This window comes from Trypanosoma theileri (genome assembly GCF_002087225.1).
Source record: "Trypanosoma theileri isolate Edinburgh chromosome Unknown TM35_Tth_12_V1, whole genome shotgun sequence".
Lineage (NCBI taxonomy): Eukaryota > Euglenozoa > Kinetoplastea > Trypanosomatida > Trypanosomatidae > Trypanosoma > Trypanosoma theileri.
This window is the reverse complement of record NW_021639854.1, coordinates 60,352-81,187: the sequence shown is the minus strand read 5'-3', so window position 1 is coordinate 81,187 and position 20,836 is coordinate 60,352. Positions and strand designations below refer to the sequence as shown.

The 20,836-nt window shown below is 43.2% G+C and overlaps 9 protein-coding genes across 9 annotated transcripts; all 9 read right to left on the bottom strand.

Annotated features, from left to right (window-relative positions):
• Nucleotides 1-84: 84 nt before the first annotated feature.
• On the bottom strand, nt 85-1,500 carry TM35_000121340 (hexokinase; the record flags this gene model as incomplete). The annotated part of the gene is made up of 1 exon (XM_029025109.1): nt 85-1,500. One exon carries the CDS (start codon nt 1,498-1,500, stop codon nt 85-87), a length of 1,416 nt encoding a protein of 471 aa, XP_028883425.1.
• Nucleotides 1,501-1,744: 244 nt separating this feature from the next.
• TM35_000121330 (actin-like protein) lies at nt 1,745-3,049 on the bottom strand (the record flags this gene model as incomplete). Its single annotated transcript, XM_029025108.1, has 1 exon — nt 1,745-3,049. One exon carries the CDS (start codon nt 3,047-3,049, stop codon nt 1,745-1,747), a length of 1,305 nt encoding a protein of 434 aa, XP_028883424.1.
• Nucleotides 3,050-3,372: 323 nt separating this feature from the next.
• TM35_000121320 (calmodulin) lies at nt 3,373-3,852 on the bottom strand (the record flags this gene model as incomplete). Its single annotated transcript, XM_029025107.1, has 1 exon — nt 3,373-3,852. The coding sequence occupies one exon, from the start codon at nt 3,850-3,852 to the stop codon at nt 3,373-3,375; it is 480 nt and encodes a 159-aa protein (XP_028883423.1).
• Nucleotides 3,853-4,192: 340 nt separating this feature from the next.
• On the bottom strand, nt 4,193-5,665 carry TM35_000121310 (uncharacterized protein; the record flags this gene model as incomplete). Its single annotated transcript, XM_029025106.1, has 1 exon — nt 4,193-5,665. The coding sequence occupies one exon, from the start codon at nt 5,663-5,665 to the stop codon at nt 4,193-4,195; it is 1,473 nt and encodes a 490-aa protein (XP_028883422.1).
• A 548-nt stretch (nt 5,666-6,213) lies between these two features.
• On the bottom strand, nt 6,214-8,691 carry TM35_000121300 (putative major vault protein; the record flags this gene model as incomplete). Its single annotated transcript, XM_029025105.1, has 1 exon — nt 6,214-8,691. One exon carries the CDS (start codon nt 8,689-8,691, stop codon nt 6,214-6,216), a length of 2,478 nt encoding a protein of 825 aa, XP_028883421.1.
• A 716-nt stretch (nt 8,692-9,407) lies between these two features.
• TM35_000121290 (uncharacterized protein) lies at nt 9,408-11,651 on the bottom strand (the record flags this gene model as incomplete). The annotated part of the gene is made up of 1 exon (XM_029025104.1): nt 9,408-11,651. The coding sequence occupies one exon, from the start codon at nt 11,649-11,651 to the stop codon at nt 9,408-9,410; it is 2,244 nt and encodes a 747-aa protein (XP_028883420.1).
• An 858-nt stretch (nt 11,652-12,509) lies between these two features.
• TM35_000121280 (TPRcontaining protein) lies at nt 12,510-16,919 on the bottom strand (the record flags this gene model as incomplete). The annotated part of the gene is made up of 1 exon (XM_029025103.1): nt 12,510-16,919. One exon carries the CDS (start codon nt 16,917-16,919, stop codon nt 12,510-12,512), a length of 4,410 nt encoding a protein of 1,469 aa, XP_028883419.1.
• A 328-nt stretch (nt 16,920-17,247) lies between these two features.
• On the bottom strand, nt 17,248-17,865 carry TM35_000121270 (uncharacterized protein; the record flags this gene model as incomplete). The annotated part of the gene is made up of 1 exon (XM_029025102.1): nt 17,248-17,865. The coding sequence occupies one exon, from the start codon at nt 17,863-17,865 to the stop codon at nt 17,248-17,250; it is 618 nt and encodes a 205-aa protein (XP_028883418.1).
• A 385-nt stretch (nt 17,866-18,250) lies between these two features.
• Nucleotides 18,251-20,641, bottom strand: TM35_000121260 (uncharacterized protein; the record flags this gene model as incomplete). Its single annotated transcript, XM_029025101.1, has 1 exon — nt 18,251-20,641. One exon carries the CDS (start codon nt 20,639-20,641, stop codon nt 18,251-18,253), a length of 2,391 nt encoding a protein of 796 aa, XP_028883417.1.
• Between the last annotated feature and the right edge of the window lie 195 nt (nt 20,642-20,836).

Genomic DNA, 20,836 nt, shown 5'->3' with positions numbered 1-20,836 from the left:
AAAAAAAAAATATGATTGCGTGTCTCAGTCATCGGCCTTCTATATATGATCTGGACCGCACATCACAACCCTGTTCCTGCTCAATCATTTGTCGTTGACAGCCAGTGCTGAGATAAAAGCGGCACCGATACCGCTTCCGTCCTTCGCGAGTTCCGCCTTCACGTCACACTCGGGACCGAGGATGGTGTTCATGGTATCCTGGAACAGGCGGCGGAATGAGGGAAGCTTCTCAAACACTGAACCGTCGACGGCAACCGTCGCGCGGCCTTGTGTGTGTGTCTTTATAAGCGGGGCGCTGCAGAACATGGCACCAACCTGCGCCGCGCGTCCGCGAACCAGGCGGCACACATCGCAGATCACGCGCCGATCGGCAACCTCATGCACATCAACACCGAACAGTCGGCGGATCGTGCCGCGCGTGAATTGCAGACCAGGCATGCGGTCGGCAGAGATCATGCCCATGAACTTCGTCTCGAAGCTCCAAGGCTTACCCATTGCGGTCCCGAGGTTGCTGGGCAGGCATTTCAACTGGGCAAGGTGCACGATCACGCGGCGGGCGATCTCCCCCAGATACATGCCGGCAACCAGCTTCTCCTGTGCCTGATGTCCACGGTTCAGTGTAATGGAGTCCATCTCCTCGTCGTACACGGAGATCGGAAGCACGAACTTGTACTTGGAGTCGAAGTTACCGCATTCCATGTTGATTGGTGTCTGAGCTGCACCGCGGGCAACCACGGCAGGGTCCTTCTTCACCGAGGCAGCCGTCTCAAAGTAGCACGCATTGGAGCCAGTGCCAAGGATCACGCCAACCTGCGCATCAGGGTCCTCAAAGTAGCGCGTGATGAGCGTACCGACGGTATCGTTGCAGAGTGCAACCACCTTCAGCTTCACGTTCACGCGCTTCAGCGACGTCTGCAGAAGGTCCACCACATCCTTGCCCTCCACGCCCTGAGTCGAGAAGCCCTTCGTCCACTTGATCAGAATTCCGCGATCCACGCTCTTCTGGTCAGTGGGGAAACTGAAGGTGAAGCCCAGTGGCACTGTGTGACTCAGATCCTCCGGGGCCTTGGTCTCCATCATCTTCTTCACGCTGCTGGCGATGAAATCGAACAGGTCGGTTGCAGTCCCTTCCAGGGCCTTCTTTGGAATCACAAAAGAGGAATCCACGCGGTTTACCACCTTGCCCGCCTTGCACGACACACGTAACACACGGAAGTTGGTGCCACCAAGGTCAAGTGCGTAGAACACGCCCGTCGCCGAGCTCGGCTTCGCCTTGTACACGTACGAGGGCAGCATGCGTATCGTGCTCTCGCGGCCCTCCAGGCCCTCAATCATTTCGTGCAGCATGTACATCACCAGCTGATTGAGGTGATGCTTGCCCACCGTGAACTGAGATGCAAGGGACGCCATTGCAAGGCGCTGCTTCACGTGGCGCATGGCCTCTCCATCGCTCTCCTTGATGGAGATGTGTTGCATCAGGTTGTTCAGACGATTTGACATGATTGTTTTGTTCTTGTTTTTAGTTGCTTGTGTAATGTTTTGTTTAGATTGACTTGTTTTTTTTCTCGTTTTTTTATTCATTTTTTTTTGTTTAGAAATGTGAATATTAATACGAATAGGAGATAAAGGATGTATTAGAGTAGTTACAGTGTGTATGTGATCATGTTGATTTAAGACATGGTGTAAATAAACGTATGAGGGAGTAATACAAGGTGTTTTTGCTGTGTGAAATACAAATGATACTTTACAGTAGGTCGCTGAGTGCATCTTGAATAGCTTTCTGTGTTTTATGCATTGTGGATGACTGTGTTCGTGGAATCCCTTTTGGTTGTCTTATATTTGAAAAGTCCACATGGCTTCGTTTTCTTACTTGTTGAAGTAAATGTTTTTGTGATGCTTGTGTGAGGAGTGAAAGTGCCCCGTAGAGTGGTTGTAGCTCTGTGTCGTGTAAGGAATAAGAAGCAAGTGTATTGTTTTCATCTATTGTTATAGATTTAATGCGACGTCGCTGCACAAGTTGTTGTAGTATAGGTATTTCCGTAGTAGCAGGATTGGTAGTTTTAGTATTTGTAGTCGTAGTAGTAGTTGTTGTTGCCATTCCTGTGGATATATCCAGTTGTATTTCCTTAATGAGTTCCTTCTGCAACTCATTTGAAAGCCGTTCCCGCATATACTTAAACTTGGCTGTCCCACCGAATGCAACTATACGACGACATAGGGCTTGATGTAATGTTGGTGCATCACGTAAGATCAAACTGCGTGTCGTACCTTTTAAAATAGCCTCAACTACACCCATTTGATGAATACCAACATCTACGGGGTGAAAGATAAGCTCCGGAACGAGAAATGCCTCATGGGAGAAGACAAGATGCTGCAAAGTGTGTTTGTCAGGCGCTACTGCCTCACCTTTCAGGGCATCGTGTAATTCCTCCTCACGGCAACCAAGTGGCATGAGTGGAGGTACTGTTGGGAGATAATAGCGCAATTCCGTAACACTTTTACTATTATTATTATTATTATTATTATTATTATTATTATTATTATTATCATTATTATTATTATTATTATTATTATTGACAGTCGTGCTTCCATGTAATAATGGAACAGAGGCAGCAGCCACTAAAGCGAGAAACGTGGAACTTACGAGAGTCACCGCACGAAATTTAAATCGTTGCGCCACTAAATAATGTAATACTTCCACTACCTGCTTTGGTGCCGCAAAAGGCACAGTGAGAAGAAGTTCCACATCACTCTCATCTGCAATTGCAAAGACCTGCAAGAGGTACTCCCATATATAACTCTGCAATGCCGCATCCACAACAAAGCCACGATCAACAGGACGACGCACCATAAAGCCATGAAAGTGCGGTAGTTTAAACAACTGTTCACCCACAATACCGCGTCCGGCAAAGGCCGCAGCACCAACACAATTAGGCACAACGGCCTGTCGTGGTGGGTGCGAGACGGTATTCGTGGGGTCATGTATGTAAAGTGCCTTTATCGTATACCCACCATTGTCGATAACAAGCACTGGATGACTTTCACTCATTTGAAAGTTCACACAAGAAGAATAAATAATAATAATAATAACCCCCAAGAAACACCGCCAATGTAGAGAAGTATAACCAGAACCAAGTGTTTGTTTCTCTTCCCTAGAAAAAATGAAAAGAAAAGAAAAATCACAGAAAAGAGGAATCTGCATCATATCATAAAATTATTATTCCAATAAAAAGTAATAGCCAAGAAAAACCAGAAAAAATAAAAAAAAAATTAAAAAGTAATACAATATTGATGATGGATCAATGACACATCTTGCTTGTTCCTTCACAGTTTTTTTTTTTTTTTTTTTCGCTCTACCACGACATTCCTTTATTACAATCCGTCCAATGGGTCTTTAGACCCTTCCGTCGTGTCAGCAAAGAGCATACGTGCAAACTCATCTGTGTTGATTTGGTGATCCTCATCTACGTATGCGTCTGCGAGGACTTCATCCACCTCTTCTGTTGTCAAACGAAATCCCAAGTTCAACAACACGTGCCGCAACTCTGCTGTTGTCACGAATCCATCGCCGTCTGTGTCGAGCACCCGCAGTGCCTCCCGCACTTCAGCCTCTGTTGTCACCTGCTGCCGCATCGACTCCGCCGCGTCCATCACTTGCTGCTTCTGCACAACGCCGGTGTTGTCGGGATCGAGCAGTCGCGCTGCGGCGAGAACTTCCGCCTCCGTTGGGCAGAAGCCCCAACAGCGCAGCAGCGGGCCGAGTTCGGTTGTGGGGATGCGGCCGTCGGAGTCCTTGTCGAACATGAGGAACTGCAGCGAGAGCCGCCGGCGCTGCCCCGCGCTGAAGGGCATTCCTCACACTAACAGGGAGAAAAGAAAATGAAAGAAAAGAAAAGGGAATTAGATGAGAGACAGTAAGAAGAAGATGAGAATACAAAGAAACAGTGTCTCATTCCATTCTAAAGAGTAATAGAAGTCCAACTAGTTTCTCCTGATGTACTCTTTTTTTTTTTGTTGTTGTTTTTTTGTTGTTTTTCGCCTCATATTTATTCTTCTTTTATGTGTGGCACTCTTCAGGAAAAAAAAAAAAAAAAATAGCCGTCGGGGATCCTTTTCACCCTCACAGAAACTACTGTATTGATACCCATATATATATATATATATAAACAGCAGAAGAAATAAATGATAGGTCTCATCGCCAATGATGTTGAGAGAGTAATCGAACGAGTTCCTTCACCGAACGCCGTAGTACCGCATCTTCTTCCCCAAAGTTATCATCGGCAATACAAAGCAGTTGTGGAATGAAACAAGATGCCAGAAATCTACGTGTATCATCGTCCTTTAATGTAATGAAATCGCTCTTTACAAGTTCTACTCTATTTAATGACAATCTCGCCTTTTCTTCCTCTTTTTCCTTTTCTTCTTCTTCTTCTTCTTGCAGTTGCAGGCTTTGGAGTTGGCCGCATAAAACGCCATCATCGTTAGGGGCAGTCTGTACTACTCGCACAAGAAGTGCTGCACAAAGTGAAATAAAACTCGAAGATGTTGTGGTTAACAACACACGGCGGATAACAAGAAGAAGACTTCGCTTCTGCCAAACATCTAATAATGGTATAAAGTAAGCAATCGCCTCTATCACCTCTACAAAGAGTTCCGGCATACGTATGGCATAAAGAAGAGTTTTCACAAGGAAAGCGTAGACGCCATGTTCTAATAACAAAGGTATATTTTCTGGAAAAGATGCACAACGACGAAAGAAATGAATAGCGTGACGTCTGACATCTAAATTATTTGTATGGGCTTTAGATGCATTGACTACAAACTGTACAACAACACCAATTTGAGATAAAAGAATTGCTAATGGGGCATGGGAAAAATCATTTAATACATTTACACATGTTGATTCTCGTGGAATATCCACAAGTGTGGCGAAGAGTCGTACTCCTTCTCTCTGCATGGTGGTGTTATCCCCATGTCGTTGTAAAGCTGTGAGTACATGACTAATAACAGAACTATGTAAAAACCCTTCAATATCAAGATGAGATGCCTCCGCTGCAATGGCTGCACATTCCGCCTGAATATCTACAACACCTTCATGTTGTTCCATAATAGAAGCGATCATATCATAGAAAACTTTACCTACATTATCTCTCCTAGCTTCTGTAGAGGTTTGAGTTTCCTTCGCATCTTTTGAAAGTTCATTTGTAGTAGCAATTTCAAATACACAACGTCCACATTCTTCATGACGCATGAGTTGATGTAAAATACGTAATGCAGCTATTATAATTTTTGGACGTTTTGTATTTAAACATAAAACTACAAGTTGTGGAGTTTCACATTGTTTTAATAGACTTGGTTCGTGAATGAATGTTGTAGCCTCCTCAACAGCCCAGTAAAACACTTGATCAAGACGATCTACAATAGTGTTAATGCGTTCAAAGTCAGTGGGCTCTATTGGAGTACCATCATTCTTCACAAGTGCCCGTAGTGATGCGATACATATCTCTACTTCTGCAAGTTCTGGTTGCTGCGAGAAATGTTCATCCCATCCGGTTGTTTTTTTTCTTGTTTTTGTTGTTGTTGTGTCTATCTCTGCTGTATGGTGGTAGCTATCATCATTATTATCATCAGTCCCAATAACAACCTCACGGAGAGCACTCGTCATTTTTAATAGAAACTATCTTTTTTTTATACTCAGGAGTGTATTTATTGTCTTAGACCAACGTCTTTTAATCCCTGATATACACAGTTTATATGTCTTTTGGAAAGAAATAAAGAAAAGGGGGAAAAAAAAAGGGGGGGGGGAAAAAAATAAAAGAGGAGTCAAAGTAAAGAAATAAAAACTTAAAACTAAAAGGGGTAACCAAAAAAAAAAAACCGTAAATAGTATATATATATATATAGTTCTCAGTCCTAAAAGAGCAGATAAGAAGAATTGAAGTGTATTGAGGGCTGAATGGTGATGTTTTCACTTTGGGCGGAAATAGCAACGATAGGGAACACCCGCATGAGTTAAATGCGTCTAGCAAAAAATTATATTGCCTTGAAAAATAAGAACAACAACAACAACAACATCATCATCATCATCATCATCATCATCAAAAAAAAAAAAAAAAAATTCGTAAGAATAACAAGTCGCTTATAGAAGCAACCGCAATGTAAGAAAACAAAAAAAAAAAAAGAAATAATTTTCCAAACTAATAATAATCATTCTCATGGTTTTGTTGCTGGTCGTTCCTGTACCACACGGTCCGCCATCCCCAGGAGATTAATAGGTGCTGTTCCGTCTGTAAGCAAAAATCCCTTAAGCCCCAATGCTTGTAGAAGTTTGGATTTCAACTCTGGACCCGCACGGGCCATAGCCTCAATAGTTGCCCTTCCAAGTGCATTCATTATATTTTCAAACTTCGTTGCCTCAATATCTGCAAGTGTTTGAACTTTTTTCACGGCTATTTCATTCATCGCACGACGATGGGCGAGATCTAATTCCATCCGCTCACGCTGTATTTCTAATTCCGCATTGGCCATCACCTCTTGAGCCTCACAGCGTGTGCCGGTCACATCTACTTCTCCTTGTAGTTCTACTAATCGAGATTCACTCTCAGCAAGTGCCTGTGCTTTGCTGGCACCACTGAGTTCAATGATATTGTTAGCAGCCGATACTTCAAGTAGTGTAATACGCTCAGCTTCTGCAGATGCTTTATCTTTCATCAATTGAAGTTCAAGTGCTCCTTTTGCTTCTTGCTCCAGTAGCATAGCTTGATGAGAAGCTTCATTCTCTTGTGATTTGGTAATAATTTCCACAGCGAGTTGTACACTCTTCTTTAAAGCATTACGTGTATTTAATTCCACAGGCTCTACACTGTGTACATCCACATTTGTTATTACGAGACCATTAACAGGGAAATATAGACTATCACCACGTAATTCGGTTGCCCCAGAAACATTTTTAAAAATAGCTTGACGAATCAAGGATGAAGAGTTTCGGTGAAAATTATCAAATGTTTCACCAGCAATAGCGACTCGAATACGATTTGCAAGTGTCATACACGCTCTTCCCACAAAATCTGGAACGGCAAAAGCAATACGTTTAATACGTTCTCTATCGGAGGTATCAAACTCCCAGTTATATGCAAGATTAAGTGCGAGACGAGCGTGATCCAGAGTTTCTACTTCAATGATATCCGCCATAAAATCAGGGCCAAGAAAAAGACAAAGTGAATGAATACAATTGGGTACTTTTGGTCGTCCACCAGAGAGTGAAATGGGTGTAAATTCATCATTTGGCTCAAGAAAAACAGCGGCAGGACCTGCCTCTACACGGCTTGTATTTTTACTTGAATCATATAATTGTATTAATGCATTGTGTGGGACTTTACAGGAGATCACATGATGTGTAGTTTGTGTTTCTTCCCCTGCCGCTAATGAGGAGGCGTTAATATCATACACCGAGAGTTGTTGAGATGCTAACAGACGACACACCAGTGGATCAATTGGTTTCTCCCATAATACTTCATCTTCACTTAACATTAATGCTTGTCCATGCATAGCGGTAATTCGACCTGTGCGTATATTCCGTACATACACGCCTTTATCTCCACTAAGTAACATTCTCTTACGCCGCTCCAATACACGTACTTCAAGTGGTGGGATGTAACTACATGGTCCATGCACTAACCAGCGAGAGGAGATAATACGTTCTTCCTTTTCTTCATCTGTGAAAGTTGTGAGAGCCTCTACAAGAAGTGCTTCATGGGCCCCAAGAAGATACGCATCCTTTATTTCCCCATCTAAAAGACTTTCATCCGGTTGTAGTAAGAAACTGCAAGGACCTTTGCGAAGTTCACGTTCACCATAGTGACAAATACCATCCCGTACAATATTTGAAACCACACAATATTGTCCCCATCGAAGAATGGTGAGCTTCACAGGCTCTACAATTTCTTCATGTTCACTTGGTAAAAACATAGGAGTTACATCATGCGTTACAAGCCATCTTTCTCCTGCCACTCGTTCCTTCTTGTAGTGAACATCATAAAAAGAATTGAGTGCTCTTACATGTAATGCTAATTTGGGTGACAGAACCTTACCAATTAAGAAATTTAAGACTTTTGTATTTGGGTTTGGAAAATACATCCTTGGTTTTCGTACCAACCATACTTCACCAAGACTTCGTCTGGTTCCATCCACTTCCGTGAAATCACACGTTGCCTGCATTAACAGCGCCCCATCGATGGGAATAATAACGGGCTCCACCGACTGCAGCACTTCCTCCTCCACCCGCGGGATGTACACACCGGGCCCCTGCATCAACCACCGCTCCCCCGCAATCCGCCGCCGCTCCTCGCCGGTGTTTGCGTCTCTGTAGATGTAATCCGCGAGGACGTGCAGCACAATCGCCTCGCGGGCGGTGAGAACTCGCAGCGGTCGCACCTCCGACGCCGTTTCGCCCGGCCGCAGCGGGAACGGCGGGCCGCTCAGCCGCACGGTGCGGTGTCCATCACTCTGCACGCACTCGCAGTAGTGATTGGTGGGAATCACAATGTGCCGCTGGACAGTGCTGTGCAGCTTGACGTGATGGTCGAGCAGCGTAAAGCACTGCGGGCCCTCCACAAGATGCACCTCGCAGGTGTTGTTGTCAAGAATGTGGACATACTCATACGGACGCAGACGAATAACACGTTCAAACATGAGAGGTATCCTCCTGATATATATATATATATATATATATATAGATAGATATATAGATAGATAAATATAAAAAGTGAGAGTGCTAGAGATGGAAAGATAGTTAAATCTAACTTTCCGTATTATCGATGAGATTCCTCGTTTCTCTTAAATGAGAAGAGAACTCTGTGCAAGTTTCTCCAGGTGCGCCGTCGTAATGAGGCACACCACTAGTGAAAATTTGCAATAAATAAAAATAATAATTTATGAATGATAGCTTGATAAAACTACACCAATACAACAACAAGAAAACCAGAAGAGATATTTACGTGTACATAAGTGAGCAGGTAGAAAAGTAAAAACAAAACAATTCCAAAGAATAAATACAGTAGATAAGAAATAAATAACAGAGGAGACGTTCAAAAAAAAAAAAAAAAAGAAAAAAGAAAAACATTTCGTCTCCAAGAAACATACATTCACACGCACACAGACAGATTCTCAGAAAAAAAAAAATAGAGAAGTCTAGAAATTCTCTAGCACTTCAGGACATCTATTATGGTATCAGGAATATGTATACGTATATGTGTATATATACTCTCTATTCCCATTACCATTTTCCCAAAACGTTCTCACCATCTCATTTATCCTCGCACACACACACACACAGAGAGAGAGAGAGAGAGAGAGAGAGAGAGAGAGAAACAGAGTAGATGCATACATTCCAATAGATACTGTGCAATCTAAACAGATACAGCAGTTCTCACACCTAATGCCAGACATTGAAGAAATGCTACAGAATGTTCCGCATCTGCATGATCCTTTCCACACACTCCAGTGAGGGACTGTATGAATGCCTGCAGCGCGTCACGATAATCTTCTGGCATGACACCAATTTTCTTTTGGCGCTTTCCAATCCCGCGAAGGACTGCCATACTTTCAGTCCATTCTCCTCCAGCTGCTATAGCCCGCATTGTAACAACAATAATGTGAAGAAATGAATAATTGTATAGTTCTTCTACATTCACCAGAGATATCATCTCATTTTCTTCACTAGTATCTTCAACATTACAATTTTCTAGCATGTTATTATTTATTTTATTACTATTATTATTAGTATTATTGCTACTATTTTTCTTGTTACTGTCGTTGTTTTGAACCTTCTTGTTATTATCTAGATCCTTCATATTCTCTTGCAAGGACATAGGACTCCTTCTGTAGCTCTCAATATCGGCAAACACCATACGGACCCAAGGATCTTGTATAATAGATGACATTCGACACGCAACCGCACGCATAACTTCATTCAATAACGGCGCTAATGCACATTGTGGAATAATTGAGAGATTTCCCTCATCATTATCAGCAGCAGCAGGAGCAGCAGCAACAACAGCAGAAGCAGAAGCAGCAATAGCAGAGGACGGACGATTTACACTCACGGAGGCTGCAGATAACATAGCCCATACAGCAAGAGCTCTTTTAACTATAGAGGAGGGAAATGAAATGGGAGAAACAGCGTATGCGTACGTCTTGGAAAGGACGTTGAAAGGATCATTCTCATGTGTCTCCGTATTCATTTCCACCACTCGTTGAATGCGTTCCAATACACGAGATGTACATAGATTCCCATTAGCGCAGAGTTTTGTGATTCGTTTATTACGGCGAACGAGACGCAACAGTTGTTCAGCACCGCTTTCATGTATATTGTTGCCTTTGATTGAAATGGATCGGAGACATCTGTGTTTGTGAAAGAGTGCAGCGAGTCGATAGCATGTGATATCACTTACGCTATTCTCATCTAATATCATTGTATTGAGAGATGAACAGTGAAAGAGTGTGGCGAGCAGCGGGGCGAGGGCGTCATCTCCAATCAACACTGGCCGTAAGTCTATAGAATGTAATGCAGACCAGCTATTCATTTCATTTCCATCATTCCGTTGTGTATGATTACCACCTTCAGTACTTTCCTTTCCAGAAGACTGCAGTAACTGAAGGACGTGAGCTGTTGTCTTGATAGTTTTATTAAAGTACTGTTCAAAGAAGTTGTGGTAAAAATAGTAAAGAGCATCCAGTTGGACAGCACCATAGGGAATAGTTGTCTGCTGTGGGAATACAAACATTGTGTATGGCTGTAGTTTTGGCATTCGAAGTATTGACCGTGCGGTATCTTCAGCCGCCAGCATTAACCGCAGTGGGGCGGAGGCGTCAATGGCCCGCACAATAATTTGAACCTCAACACCGCACCAATTCGCATTCTCGTTTCTCTCCGCAGACACGGAGGATAACTTGGAGGTATTCACCCGCACAGAAGGGCTGGACTCCAAGAATTTATTTTCCCGCAGTACAGCGGCACTAACACGGGCCGTCGCCACTCCACAGTGTTGTTCTCCCACATCATATAATGAGTTAATCATCACTGTGCGGCGGGCAGTAGTGGTGGATACACCATTACGCAAAAAATCAATATTCAGTGCCAATTCTAATGATGGTTTCTCATCCATACTCTTATGTAAATTATCCTTCTCTTCTTCCTCTTCCTCTTCCTCTTCTTCTTCATTCTCCTTTTCCTTCTTTTCGACATTATTGTTGTTGTTGTTGTTGTTCTTAAGAAGACTGCTACTCGACGCAGCGCTAGACAACGCAGCACTCATACCAGTAACAGTAGCATTAGTCGTAACATGAGGAGCCCGCTCCAGCATTATAGGAATAAGTAATTCATCCGCCATTTCTGCATTCTGAAGTGCATACTTGTTGGATTGTATAGATTCTCCTATGCGTTCCACTGCCTCTGTTCCCACAGGTGTGACGGCGGCTCGCACAAGTAACTGAGCCCCACTGCATGACTTCAATTGTTGCTGTAATTCCAATCCCTTTACTCGCACCTCTGAAATCATCACCGCAAGACATCCAAAGAATAAAACTTCATGATCAGACATTGGTTGACGCTCTTCCCTTGGTAGTTCTCCTGTATACGCCTCTGAATACATTTTTTTTTCTTTTTCTTTTAAGTAGGGTATTTATAAATATACAGATATAGATGATATATATATATATATATATAAACGTATTCTTTTCTACTATGAAGTATTAAACACCCTTTGGTGTATCGTTCTCTATTATCGACGTTTTTTTTTTTTTTTTTTCTTTTCCCTTGATTCCACGAATAATATCTATTGCTAACGGGAACAATTAAGAAAAAAAAAAAGAAAAGAAAAGAAAAGATATATGCGGCAAACGATCCGAGAGATAACACAGTACACTGAGTGCAACACAAGAGGGGAAAAAAAAAAAAATAAAATAACAGAGAAACTCTTTTGTTGTTGTTTGGATTCCATTGCTCTATTTTGACTATTTCCAATTTAGTACATATTTAGTTGTGAATGCATTTTCTTTTTTCTTTTTTGCAACACAACGTTCTCTCCAATTTGGTATATATATATACACTTGTATTTTTTTTAATTCCTTTTTTTTTTACATAAAGTGGAAATAAAAAAAAACAAGAAATCTCATTATACCAATAGTGCAAAAATGAAATACAATCAAAAACACATACACATAGCCCCCATATATATATATATATATATATATAGTCATACAGAAGACGACTATGGAGGAAGACTATGGAGGAAGGGGAAAAACAAAAAAAAGATATTCACGTGCAGACGTAAACACCACTAATAAATAGTGTACATATTGCAAGAATGGAATAGATTGGCGGTGATGCTGACGAAAAAGGAATAATAATAATAATAATAATAATAATAATAAATGAATAAATAATAGTAAAATAATAACACTTCTCACTATTGGGTGTTTTTTTTTTTTTTTCTTGTTGCTAGTTCCACTTACTGATACGATCCATAACCAACGCAACAGTAACCCGCCCAGGCACGTGGAGAAAAGCGGAAAAAGCTTTCTTCTAATAATGCACGAATAGCCCAGGCGAGAACTAATGCCTTGTGTCGATGCAGATCTGCTGATTCATGTGCACCCGCCTCATCTTCACTGTTGGAAGGATTCATTGGTGCCGTTACGGTGGCGGCGGTGGTGGTGGCTTGTGTGGAGCTGTTTGTGGAAGGCGGCCGTTGTTGTTTCTTGTGGGCCTCTGCGAGTATTTGATAGAACTTCGAGAAGAGATCAGAGGGCACCATGTCGGGCGTGCACCACTGGCCCACAATCACACACGGCACTCCACCGGAGAGAAATCCGCGGATAAGTCCCTGCACATCATCGTGTGTGCCCACCACGCGAGAGGTGGACATGTTGGTGTTGCTCATCACCACAAGCTCCGCAAAGAGTTCCATCCGTGCAATCTCAGATGCCCGCAGTAACGCGATTTCTTCTCGTGATGCCGCAATGCAAATAGCCCCCGCACTGCCATCATCATTGCAGGTGCCGCTTGTTGTGGAGGCCGCGATGTGCACCATTCGACTCTTTGGCAGTAACTCCCGCAGGGCGTTGAGATCATCAATGAGGATTTCGGAAGTTGTGGTGCCTCTCGACTCATCGGTGTGCCGTTTGTGTTCGGCGAGTGTTCGCACAACGGCGGTGCCTTCGCGTGTGGACCGCAGCGCGTCGAATGGAAACAACACGTGGGCGAGTAAATGCATCGCCGGCGTCTCCGCCTCTCGCTGCACAAGTACAACATCTCTGTGAAGATCACGCTGCAGCACACGGCGTACACTAAGCGCGGAAAAGGCGCATTGTGTGGCGCAGAAGGCGAGTTGAACGGCAAAGTCCTCAACGAGGAAGTTCCCATTGCGGGCAATAAGGGCATTAAAGGGAACTAGCCAAAGTCTTTCTGTGGGAATAAGCGTAATAACACCATTCTTACTGAGAAAGAGCGGATCAAGTGCACGAAGGAACTCCACAACGGGGTCCACAAAAATAGCGTAAAGTGTCTGCAATGGCTCCACCCATGAACGTTTCGGAAAAGTCATAATAATATCTTCCGCCACATTATTATTATTGTTATTATTATTATTGGTAGTTGTAGTAGTAGTAGTAGTAGTAGTAGTAGCAGTGGGAGTAGTACCAGTCCCAGTAGTCGTAGTACCAGACCCAGTAGTCGTAGTAGTATTGGTGTTAATCTTGATATTATTATTATTATTATTATTATTATTATTATTATTATTATTATTATTATTATTATTATTATTATTATTATTATTGCCGCCGCCGCCGCCGCTATTGGAACTGGAGAATGGATCGAGCAATAACTCACGGCGTACCACTTCTACAAGACTGTTAATAGAAGGTACTTTAAAGTCTTTGGTAACACCAACTTCAACAAATCGCATCTCATTACCTTGTGGTACTACCCACATGAGTAATTTCTCATCTACTACAAAACACCGTTCTTCAGCTGACCATTCATACCGTTGTGTTACAAGTTGATAAATAAATGGAGAACGTATTTGCGAAGAAGTAGCCACGATATGATCAAGTGTAGGTTGAGCTGTAAAGTTTACCTTTAATTTTTCAAATAGTAGATCGCGATACTTACATACCAAACTTCGCTCTAGTACTTCAAGGGCCTCACGATAGCGATATGTACTTGCAATACTTGATACAAGATACTTATAACTTATCGACTCCATTAAACCTATATAATCTCTTGGAACAGATCCCATTAATTTTGAACTACATACGGTACCAGAATTACTAACATTGCTGTTTCTTTTACCACCACTATTACCAGTAGAATCACTGTTGGTATTTCCTCTTCCACTCTTACTGTTACTGCTCATTTCACTCTCATTTAAATGAGAATGTTGAACAAATTCCACTTCACATAATGCCCCCCATTCCAATAACGCCGCACGCAACAAGGATTCCGCCACTGCATAGCGTGCACGTTGCCAATTAACCAAAGCACTGAATGTATGCCCCGATGCACGCAATAAAGGATCACCAAGTTCTACGGCAAGTGATTCAAGTGTATCGAATTGTGTCTGTGCGTGCGTGAGTTGATTCGTGGCAAGATAAAAATTGCCAATCTGCGCTGCGGCGAGGGCTGCAAAGAGTTTATGATGTTCTGAGAACTTATCACATGAGGCCATATCGGTCCATAATGTACAGAGCATAATACACTCGTGATAGCTATAGCGGGATGTACGCATCCAAGATAATGAGAGTGTGTCCTCCGTATCAAAGCAACGCCGGGCGAGAAAACAGGTAACATCATCAAGTGACTGAGTGACGATATTCTCAAGTTCACGACTTGCACTTCCACCAATATGCTGCAGGACACGACGGGATGCCGCCCATGTTTCAACTGCCTCCTTCACAAGCAGTAATCGTGGCCACTCATTTACATACGCCTCTGTGTGCTGAACCAACAAATCGGTTCCAGGAAGAATAAAGTAATCATCATCTGTTACTCTGTGTAGTGGTTGATGTTTTGCCTGTTCAAACAATCGCAGTGCCGACTCATGACAACGACGGAACACGGCATGTTGTACATCTTTACGGGCTTTATGCATATCCGCCTCCCATTTAGCATTATGTGATTTTTGTGCTACTTCCATTGCCCGTTGAAAGGAAGTATCAGCTTCCTCAAGTCTATCGTGTTCGAGATGATCTACACCCTCACGTACAAGCATTTCATAGCTAAGACGTTGTAAGTTATTCGTTAATACCGCCATCCATTCACGATTCTTTTTCTTCACAGCAATACTCATTGCCTCATTCCACGCAGTGTACGCTGTATCAAAGTCATGCTTTACGTAAGAACGGCATCCAGTGTTAAAAAGTCTTTGGAACTGTTCACTACTATCAAGCGCCATCCACTGAGGACTTACTTGCAGTAATCCCAGAGGGATATCATCATTATCACCATCATTTTCATCATTATCGGCAGTTTCCATCAAGTTACTGCTATCTGTTGTAAATGGCTCTCCGTTGATTGATGTTCTAAACTCCCGAGGGCGTGCTTCTGCATCTACAACTCCAAATGTTATATTCTCTCCAGGGGTATCGTCGCCTGTATCACCATCTGTTTGTCCAAACGGTTTTTCTGTATCATTCTCCATACCATTAGGGGAATCCGTATCCGAGTCTTTACTTTTCCCTTCTTTACTATCTGTTTGTTGATGTTCTTGTTCTTGTTCCTGCTCTTGATTTGGTGGTGTTAATGAGAGAGTATCTGTATCAGCATTCATCTCTATTGTATCAGCAGATTCTTTTATTTCTTTACGAGCAGCAGGAGTTTCTTTTTTCTCTAATATTGTCTCCAATATTGCAGTTTTTTTCTGATTTTTCATGCTTTTCTCTAGAAGCATTAATTCTTCCCGTGCACGATCTGCAGCCTTACTTGCTGAACTGGAATTAATTTCACGAAACAACAATGCCTTTTCACGGTATCGACGTAGTAGTTGTTGCCGCTGCACTTCCGGTAGTCTTGTAGATTCCCTTGACGCAATAGCAGGAATTGGTGGACGCGGTTGAATATTTGTAATTACTGGGGCACCTTTAGAGGCATGTAAAGGATTCTCATGCCTTGAGGATAATCCTTTTCCTCCTTTTCCTCCACCTCCTCCTCCTCCTCCTCCCACAGCAGTACTAGTAGTATTAGTAGTAGTAGCAGTAGTAGTAGTAGTAGTGGTATTAAGTGTAGTTGTTGCTGTTGCTGCTGTTGTTGATGTTGTGTCCCTCACCACAGGTGGCAACAGAGAGAGCGTTGGTGTCTCAGTAGCGGCTTGTGCCTGCAGGGAACTCATGTATCCACGCGACTGATGTTGTTGGTGTTGATACTGTTCATCAATCTCTGTAAGAACCAGTTGTGGTGTCTCTTCCATTGCCCTCCGCCGGTTGTTTCCTGTAACGACACCTATTTTATATATAATCGCTTCAAACACATCCGTGTCTGTGAGATCCACAAAAGTAATGCGTGGATTGCACTCCACCAGCCGCAGTATTCGCTTTCCCCCTGTTGCCGTAATTGGATTGCTGCGAAGACTCACTGACTGCACGCCCATGTGAGACTCCAACACGATACAGAGTTGTTCCACCGTATCGTTATTGGCGCCATTACCATCAAGATTGAGCCGCGTGAGTGTTTGGCAGTACGCCACGAGGCGAATAACCGGCCGCAGACCTCGCGGGCCCAAATAATTGTTGCCGAGGAGTAATTGCTCGAGTGAGTGCATCGCCCCACGGTCCTCAATGTACTGCAGCACCGCAGAGTTGGCGCGGCAACCCTCATCAACGCAGTAGGAGCGGTACAAGTCGCAGATATTCACACGCTCGCCCATATCATGAACGTTTGGGTACTTTTTTCTTTCTTTTTTCTTTTTTTCTTCTTCTTGTTGCTGTAATGGGTGAGAGGGTTTTTTTTTTTTTTTTTCTTTTTCTCTCACTCTATACCTTTTGTTTTCCTTCACAAGCGTTCAGAGAGTGAAAAGAAGAAGTACAAGGTTAGTAATAAACATACATATATATATAACCAAGGAGAAAGAAAAGAAAGAAATAATAAAAATAAAAATAAGAAAAAAAAAAACAAGTAAAATAAAACTTTCTCTCGTTTTACTCTATACTCACTCGTATACGCAAACGCGCATGAAAAGATCTAATCTAAAGAATCTAAAAATGATACACCTTTTTGATAGCGTTGTTACTACTATTGTTGTTGCTGGTGGTGTTAGTGGTAGTACCCATCAGGAGTTGTTCAATACGTCTCATACTTTCCTCTCTCGCCTGTTCTTCTTTATGAATAGCATTCTGCAGTTGTGTACATGTTTCTTTGAAAAAGCACAAAAACTCAGACTCCTTCTTCTTATGCTCTTGAAGCCACACTCGGTGCTTCTCTATTTCCCGCTCAACACACTGTTCATGTTGTTGTTGTTGCTTTATATCTGTCAATTTCGTTGCTACAATCTCTGAGAGACGCGAGACCTGCTCAGCGAGATCCCCCACAACGCGTTGAGTAACATCAAATCGCTCTCGTTCCCGCTCCTGCAGTTCCTTCACAAGTCGGTCCTTTTCTTCCATCACTAAATCACGCCAAATACACTCCGCTCTATCAAGTGCCTGCCGTGTTAATGCCATTGCTGCTCGCCAGTCTTTTTGCATCTGTGCCATTTCTTGACTGCACTTTGTCTCTGCCGTGTTGAACTCACTGCGGGTAGTTGCGAGATCCCGCTGCACAGTGTCCAGCTGATCATTCAGATCTCGCTCACGTTCCTTTTCGCGGCGCTCCATGTACTCTAGCCTACTCATCAGAGTACGGAGCTCCTCCCGCGAGCAACTCATCGCTGTAGTAAAAAAAAAAAAAAGAAAAAGAAAAAGAAAAAGCGAAAAGAAGACATACACAGTTGTGCGTCACACAGCAAAAAAAAAAAAAGAATTAGGAAAAATCCCTTAGAAAGAAGAAATCTAATAATAGGAGAGGTAAACAGTTCTGCCAAACCACTTCAGTAATAAATAATAATAATAATAATAATAATAGTAATAATAATAATAATAATAATAATAATGTTTATTTTGGCGCTTCGATTAGAGTGTGAAAGAGCTGTATATATAGCCTATCCAGAAATATTATATTTGTATTGTTTTTTTTATTCTTATTTTTTTTTTTTTTGAAATGCTACAGTGTGACAGCAGACATGCGTTGTAGGAGTCTCTGCACTTGGCATTGACGCCGTGCTAACTTCATCCATTCCTCAGGTCGGTGCATGTACAACTCCACACAGCACTTCGTCATTACTTTTCCAGCAATAAACCCACGCATTTGAGGACGATTTGTACCAGAAGTATTTCCTTCTACATCTTCCTGTTGTTCTTGCCCCTCTTCTTGATCTTTCATTTCCACATGTACTCGACGAAAAGTACTGTAAATAGGTACCAACAACTTTACCAGTTCCTCTTTTAGTCCCAGAGATCCAACTTCATATAATACTTCCACCACGAATGCAGCACACTTGTCATCCACTAACACCGGTAGTAGTTCCTTAATTCGGCGTAGAAATCTCATTAATGCAGTTTTCTCATCTTTTTGCTCATCTACGTTCTTTCCTGTCGCTAAGGCAGTGGTTGAAGAAGAATTAGAAGAAAATGCATGTAGACCTGCGGCGGCACGAAGATACTGCTGTATCACAAGACTACCCTTTGTCTGTCGCATAAGTGCATCAACATCAGAAAGACATAACTTATCCATTGCGTGAATAAACATTGCCGATGCGGAGGTATTGAAGTGAAGAATACAACGTGCCACCTCATATCCCTTCTCTCGCATACCACCCTCCACAAGAAGATATTGTGTAGCACCTTTTGTGCAGAGTTGTTTCATCCCAAAACATAATGTTGTCGTTACCGATTTTTGAAATTCAGTAGAAACAGGAAAATAGCGTACCCCTTGCGCAACATCAGCATACAAGTGTTGTTCAATATCCTTTGGAAGTACTTCACCACCGCTACCAGTACTACTACTACTACCACCAGCACCACGGTTATCTAATACTGCAGCTATATTATCCTCATCATCTGATGTGTTGGGTGGACCGGAGAAGGCACATTTGCGTGTAAAGAGAACAAGAACTTGTGCTAAAGCTGGATTAGAAATAAATAATTCTAGTCTAGGTTTAAGCAGTTTCTCCCAGATACGTTCCAAGTGCAATGCCGTTGGAGTGAAAAGCACAAGATCCTGTATAGCATATGCCGCCTGTGAGACTCTATCTACCGAAGGATCGAGAAGTTCATCCATCGCCTCCAATAAAACATCAAGAGCTTTATCCCAACACGTTTGGTATTCATCCACGTTGAGAGTATTTGTCCCTTCTTCCTCTTTTTCCTCCATCTTATTCTCTGCAGCAATATCACGCATAATTTCTTTAAGTCGTCGTTCTTTTGTGGATTTTTGTGTTTTTCCTGCTTCGGCTTCAGCTGCTTTGCGAGTGGCGATCAAATCACATGCCTCCAAAACGTTAGTTGGTACTGGAACCTTTAGATACGCTTGGAAGATATGACATCCCATGGGATCCAATAGCAATCGTCGCAACAGTGTTGAACCCTTCTTACCATTACAAATGGCACTATCATTAACAGATTCCAAACGCTGACGCACCACCACATCTACCGCCGTGCCTTCCTCACTCACACGTAGGAGGTTCTGAACAATAAAACTTGCGGTTGGTGTACTGGCAATGGCAAGCCAGACGTCAACATCAGATTGGGTGCGACTATCCGCAAAGGTTGTCTCTAACGACTGCATGAGTGCTGTGGCCAGATTCTCTAATTGCGGTATAAACTTCACGGGGTGTTGCAGCGGTGGGGCACCGCGGATAGTGCGGCCGGCGAGAAGTAACACAATAGAGCGCACCGCACGAGCGGCAACTTCGTGCAAAATAATATCGTCCGATCGTTCCGCGAGTTCGTCCACAACACCTGCGAGGAGTGTTGCGACACTTGGAACGCCGCCGTCGGCGTGGGCGCCGGGGCCGCCAACTGTCATTTCCGCTGCGAGTGTTGATCCCTCATCGCCTATGCGAAGTGTCTCTCCGTCCTGTTGATTAGATGCCTCTGCGGCGAGGGCGGCGGTGAGTCTTGCGACGATGGCCTCGAGAACGTAACTGGCGGTGGGGGATGCCGCGGTGTCGTACACGCGGCCGAGGAGAACGTAGAGAAGTGACTTGAGATGTAAGAGGAGTGAGTGTGCGAGTGCCGCCTCAATGGCCCTGCAGACGGTGCCGTTGCGCAGTAAGTGCAGCGTGGGGTCTGCGCGGAGTAATTTGATGAGTTCGACGATGAAGCCGTCGACGAGGGCGGCGATGTTCCCCGCATCCCCGCCGCCCGCCGCCCACTCATCGAGGGCCCGCTGCACAGATGTGAAGTACGCGAGTGTGCGCTCCCGCTCTTTTTTCTCCCGCCGCTCCACTCGCCGCCGCTGCAGTTTCGTCTCGGGCGGCAGATCACTGTACCGCACGCGGCCCGCCTCCTCTCCCGCGTAATCATCGTAGTCTCGCTTGCGGTACCCACTCATCACGCAAAGTCTATATATAGATAAGAAGGCACAACAACAACACGGACAAGCTAACAGAGAATTAAACGGAAGAAAGTAGGAAAGGAAGAATAAGGACAGAATAAAGGAATATTAGAATACCACTTTGAAAAATAAAACAAGATATACAGTAGAAAAGAAAAAAGGAAGGAGAGAAAGAAATAATACTCCCACCCC